This window comes from Vicia villosa, linkage group LG7 (genome assembly GCF_029867415.1).
Source record: "Vicia villosa cultivar HV-30 ecotype Madison, WI linkage group LG7, Vvil1.0, whole genome shotgun sequence".
Taxonomy (NCBI): Eukaryota; Viridiplantae; Streptophyta; class Magnoliopsida; order Fabales; family Fabaceae; genus Vicia; species Vicia villosa.
Window position 1 is genome coordinate 48,670,851 of NC_081186.1, and position 5,895 is coordinate 48,676,745.

Consider the following 5,895-nt stretch of genomic DNA (forward strand, 5'->3'; position numbering starts at 1 on the left):
TGCTCACTTCACTATCTCGCTTTGTGGCGAAATCTGCCCGACACACGCTTCCATTTTTTAAACTTTTGCGCAAAGAAGCAGCGTTCGAATGGACCGACAAGTGAGAACAAGCCCTCCTCCATCTCAAACGGGCTCTTTCATAACCCCCGTCCTTTCGCGACAAGAGAACAGGGAAACATTATACCTTTACCTAGCTGTCTCTGCCGAGGCCGTCAGCGCAGCTCTATTATACAATTGAGTGTTGCAGGCCATGAAGATCCTTCTGATCCCGGTAAGATCAAATACTATTGATATCTATTATATAATTGAGCCTCAAACAAAACAGGGATGACCATGATGTAACCTTCGCATAAGGTGAAAGGTTCGGTTGCAAGGGACACTTTAGCGGTTATTTGGTTGGCGACGGTGTGAGGTATTTGGTTGTCTAGGAACGCTATTTTCAAGCGGGATTCGTTTAGTTTTAATGAATGTTGGGGTGGGGTGGTCTCTAATTCTTGGAGGTGGCTTTGCTCCTATTATAGGCCAAAGTCTTGTTGTAATTTTTTCTCTTGGAATATTCTTCCGCTCTCTTGTTTTGAGCGGTAGAAGATTTTCCGTTTTGTAACCACGGGTGAGCACTCCTTATGCTCGCTAGTAATTCCATTGCCTATTCAAAAAAAAAACCTTCGCAACACAGGGATGACCATGATGTAACCGTCGCAACGCATGTAACAGTCAAAATAGTAAAGACCATGAAGTATGTCTCGTAATCAAGTCTAAGACAAAGAAGGAACAAGAGATTAAAGAGCAATATCAACGTAACAGAAGTCTGGATGGCCAAAAGTAATCCAGAACGACTATAAATCAGTCCGACACATGCAAGGTTAGAGGCATTGTACTTTTTACAAATACACATCCAAAAATCTCAAGCGACCTTGATGTAAAGTGACTTCTTTTCTTTTAACAAAGAAATTTGTCCATCCCATTCTATCAAAAATTGGTTGAACCTCAAATCCATTACTAGACATATTTTTGAAATCAATAATAGGTAGGCCCTTTAAATTCGACAAGAAAATATGAACAATCTACGTTGGTGAAAAGTAAAAAGAACCAAAACAAATATTAGTTAGTGACCACCTTAAAATAGTCAAAAAGCGGCGTAGGTATGTATAGGAATCTTTGAAAATTTTGCATTTTAGAGTTGTTGGGACAAAGTTACCAATAGTCATTGACACGATTTTTGACTTCACCATTTTTCCTCAAAACACACTTTACCAAACCATCATGATTTCAACATAACTTCCTTAAAAAAATCAAACAACATCATAATTCACAACGTTGTAATAATGGCTAGAAGAACTATAACCTATAACAACGTTGTTACTCTTCTGTTCTCTAACCTATTGATCTTCTTCATTCCTATTGTCATCTCCCTCAGAAGCCTCACTCCAGACAAATCCATCAACTATAACGAGTTCCTAGTCTCCCAAACCGGAAAATTCGAAGCCGGGTTCACCAACATAGAGACTTCACCAAACATATACTTTTGTATATGGTACAAGAATCTCAACCCAAGGACAATTGTTTGGGTAGCAAATAGAGATACACCACTGCAAAACTCAACAGGAGTATTCAAACTTACTGATACAGGAAATCCAGTCATAGTTGATGGCTTGGAGAACACAATTTGGTTCTCTAATGCATCAACAATTGTAGAGAATCCGTCTCTATTGCTCTTGGACATGGGAAACATCGTTGTACGAAACGGAAGTGTTAATGATGTATGGTGGCAAAGCTTTGATTATCCTGGTGATACTTTATTACCCGGGATGGTTCTTCGAACCGATAGAATCAATGGAGCACATAATTCTTTGATATCATGGAAAAACACAGGTGATCCTGCACGAGGTGAGTTTTCGTATCATATAGATTCTAATGGTTTTCCGCAACTCTTTATTTCGAAAGGACCGGTGTTAGTTTATAGATTAGGCTCATGGAATGGATTTTTCTTCACCGGGATTCCTTGGGAAACACTCTATAGCTATTTCAAATTTTCCTTTGAGTTGACTGAGGAACAAGTTCGATTTAAATATGAACCGTTAAACGACACGATTGTTTCGAGATACCTTATCACTCCGACCGGCTTCGTGCAACGTTACATTTGGTTATATACGACCGAATCTTGGCAACTTTTCCTCGCTGGCCCTGGGGACCAGTGTGAGAATTATAACATATGCGGTGCGAATTCAGATTGTAATGTGGGGAACCAAGAGATATGCAAATGTCTCATTGGTTTCGCACCTAAATCGTCGAATGATAGTGACGGGTGTGTTAGGAAGGTGAAGTTGGATTGTGACGATAGAGATGGATTTGTTAAGTATACAAAGATGAAGTTGCCGGACACGTCTGAGTCGTGGTTTGATGAGAAAATGAATCTTTTGGAATGTGAGAAACAATGCCGGAAAAATTGTAGTTGCATCGCTTATGCGAGTTTAAATATTAGAAATGGTGGAAGTGGATGCATCATTTGGTTCAATAACATCACTGATATGAGGACAGAAATCTTTGTTGGGCAAGAGATTTACATAAGAGTGGCTGCTTCAGAATTAGGTACTTTTCTTGTTATTTTTAGTATAAATTTTTTTAGTATTTAGGTGTTCTATTAGTATTTCAACAAATAACACAGAAGAAAATAATAGCAGGTAGTTCAACGGATAACACAAAGAAGAAACTGATAGCAGGTATTTTAGTAGGAATCGGAATCCTTTTCTTGGGTATTACGACGGTTGGATATGTCATCTTTCTAAAGAGGAAAATTCTTCAAAAGTCAGGTGAGTTTTGAGATTTTTTCATTTTCGGCTTTATTTTAAATTTCCTAAGTGATTGTTCACCTGTTATAAACATATCAGGTAGGGACACGCCAATTAACCATGAAGATAACATGAATCATGAGAAGGAAAGCATTGACATATCAACTTTTCATTTTTCTACCATAGCTAATGCCACTGACAACTTCTCCCAAATTAAGAAACTGGGAGAAGGTGGATATGGACCTGTTTACAAGGTGACATGATTAGGAATTTAGGACTTTTCAAATTATTTTTTATGATAATGGTTAATCCACTATCTCTATGATTTTTATATTTCTGATTAATGAATGATCAACAGGGTGTACTAGCAAATGGTAGAGAGATTGCTGTCAAGCGGCTTTCGATTAAATCTGTACAAGGACCACAGGAATTTCAAAATGAAGTTATATTGATTGCAAATCTTCAGCATAGAAATCTTGTGAAACTCATTGGCTGCTGTATTCATAATGATGAAAGAATATTGATTTATGAATACATGCCTAACAGAAGTTTGGACAAATTTATTTTCGGTATGAGTTTTTCTTATCTAATCTAAGTTCATATAAGTTCTTCATGTTAACTTTTTTGTGGAATTTGTCAGATCGAACTAAAAGTCAAGTATTGGATTGGAACACACGTTTTCATATTATAAGCGGGATTGCACGAGGACTTCTGTATCTTCATCAAGATTCTAGAGTAAGAATCATTCATAGAGATCTAAAAACCAGTAATATTCTTCTTGATAACGATATGAACCCAAAGATATCAGACTTTGGACTCGCTAGAGCTTTTGGCGGAGATCACGACGAGGCTAATACAGTCAGAGTAGTGGGAACTCAGTAAGAAATTCAAAACTTGATCTACTTAGTTTACGCAATTTATGATATTTATTTTTCCTTAGTTCACTTTTTTTGTAATATGTTGCAGTGGTTACATGCCTCCAGAGTATGCTGTATATGGATCTTTTTCAGTAAAGTCGGATGTCTTCAGTTTCGGTGTTATTGTTCTAGAAATTGTTAGTGGGAGGAAGAGCAGAGAATTTTTCAACCCGGAACATAATCTTAACCTTATTGGACAAGTAAGCATACCTAAATGGTTTCCTATAATTTACATTTGGCTACTATACATAGGCTATGTGCACCTAAGCCCATAATTTATATTTATGATTGATTCTCAGGCTTGGAGATTGTGGAGTGAGGATAAACAATTGGAACTGATAGATGAGTCCCTTAAAGGTTCAGTTATTATGGATGAGGCATTAAAATGTATTCACATAGGACTCTTATGTGTGCAAGATAGAGCAGATGATAGGCCTGAAATGTCATCTGTTGTTCTAATGATGAATGGGGAGAGAGCATTGCCTAATCCAAGGCAGCCAGGGTTTTATCCACATGAAGTTGTGTCTTACTCAAGCAAACAAGAATTGTCATCAACAAATGAAATTTCTATTTCAATGTTACACCCAAGATAATCATGATCTGTTTATGTTTAAATGAGAGTGTGCAAATATTTATCACAAAATACTTGAGGGACTAGTTCATTAATAAGAGTTTAAACCTGAGTTCAAACTCTTTTAGAAATAGTTGTAAAATGATAGTTAGTGTCACTTTTAGTGTCATTTTAATTGATAAAAACTCCTCTCTTTTCCAATTTATTTTAAAAATTGGTGAACATATTTTTTATCTATGCAAAGAGAGTGAATATTTTTATATGTTGATTTTGTAAAGATGAGCGATTGAAGTATTTGAGTCGCACTCTGATAATTTTATTAGACCCATAAATGGGTAGCGTATGGCTAAGAAGCTCAAATAAAGTGCTAGAGCGTAGGGTGAACATGTACCGAGTCACCCCGCTGGCCTTGGGCATTCTCCGGGTCGCGCCAAGTAGGCCGAGTCGCCTAATCTGAATTAGGATTCAGGTTTGCTCGTTTATGGCACAAGGCATGTGTCGTGCCCAAAAAACAACGATTTGGAATGACAATCAAAGAGGGAAAACCGCCCCCTACGATTTGAGGAAGAAACATTCTTCCCCTAATCTCATGTTTTCATCAAGAAGTTAGAGAAAATAGTTTCTTTGCTTCTAGCCCGAACCAAGGAGTTCTCCATAAATACTCCATCCTTAGGGTTTGGAAAGAGGATTTACTAATTCTACGAAATTCAACTTACAATGTCTCTCGCAATCCAATACGTGAGCACAATCTCCCTCATTAATGTACTTTAAGCAAATACAAATGGCGCTCACTGTGGTGTCCGGGTAAAACTAAGCTAGGTCACACCTTCACACACATCACATACTGCCTCAATTGTCGTCCTTAATATGGTGACAACACGAGGCGTTATGTAAGCAGACAACAGTTTTGGAAATGACCACCAAGCCATAATAGAGATGCAAGCTGATATGGAAAAACCGCGCCGCCACAATCAAGCTTTGTAAGACAACATCGTCAATCAACAACAATGACGGGAGGAGGTCGACCCCCATAAAGAAATTGAAATCATGGATCCCTAGCCTCTTTTTGACGAAATTGGGGCCTCGTACTAGAGAATTTCACACTCCCTCATTGACGAAGTTTGATGGAAGGAGCAACCGTTAGTAGCATGCCGCCACCATCAATATCCAGATGGTTATCATCGACACCAATAAGAAGTGCAGGCTACTCTATAACACTTTCAAGGACGTCACTTTAAAGTGGTGGTGAAGGATAACATGGTGAACCATATTTCCTCGTTTGTCATGGTGAACTAAAAGTTATCTACTATTACAAGTTAAATAATTTTTTTTCCAATTTAAATAAAAAACCAATACACTACTTTAATTACTTTATTATATATATATATATATATATATATATATATATATATATATATATATATATATATATATATATATATATATATATATATATATGCCCAAATAAATATTTTATCTATAAATTATAAAATATTTATTTTATAAAAAATAACAAATTATTAATAAATGAAAACTAAAATGTAAAGGATAAAACTAAAAAAACATTAAATACATTTTTTTATAAAAAACATGAAAACGAGAGTTACAAGAAAATTTT

At 36.5% G+C, this 5,895-nt stretch overlaps 1 protein-coding gene across 1 annotated transcript; it reads left to right on the top strand.

Annotated features, from left to right (window-relative positions):
* Positions 1-1,224: 1,224 nt before the first annotated feature.
* On the top strand, positions 1,225-4,467 carry LOC131617197 (G-type lectin S-receptor-like serine/threonine-protein kinase At4g27290). The gene is made up of 7 exons (XM_058888540.1): positions 1,225-2,589; positions 2,682-2,810; positions 2,889-3,043; positions 3,148-3,358; positions 3,430-3,667; positions 3,756-3,906; positions 4,006-4,467. The coding sequence occupies exons 1-7, from the start codon at positions 1,326-1,328 to the stop codon at positions 4,297-4,299; spliced, it is 2,442 nt and encodes an 813-aa protein (XP_058744523.1). The 5' UTR covers positions 1,225-1,325; the 3' UTR covers positions 4,300-4,467.
* The last annotated feature ends 1,428 nt before the right edge of the window (positions 4,468-5,895 follow it).

Coding starts and splice junctions, on each gene's coding strand:
- LOC131617197 (XM_058888540.1), top strand. CDS start 1,326: ATGGCTAGAAGAACTATAACCTATAACAACGTTGTTACTCTTCTGTTC. Junction 3,044..3,147: donor GATATGGACCTGTTTACAAG/GTGACATGATTA, acceptor AATGATCAACAG/GGTGTACTAGCAAATGGTAG. Junction 3,668..3,755: donor GTCAGAGTAGTGGGAACTCA/GTAAGAAATTCA, acceptor AATATGTTGCAG/TGGTTACATGCCTCCAGAGT.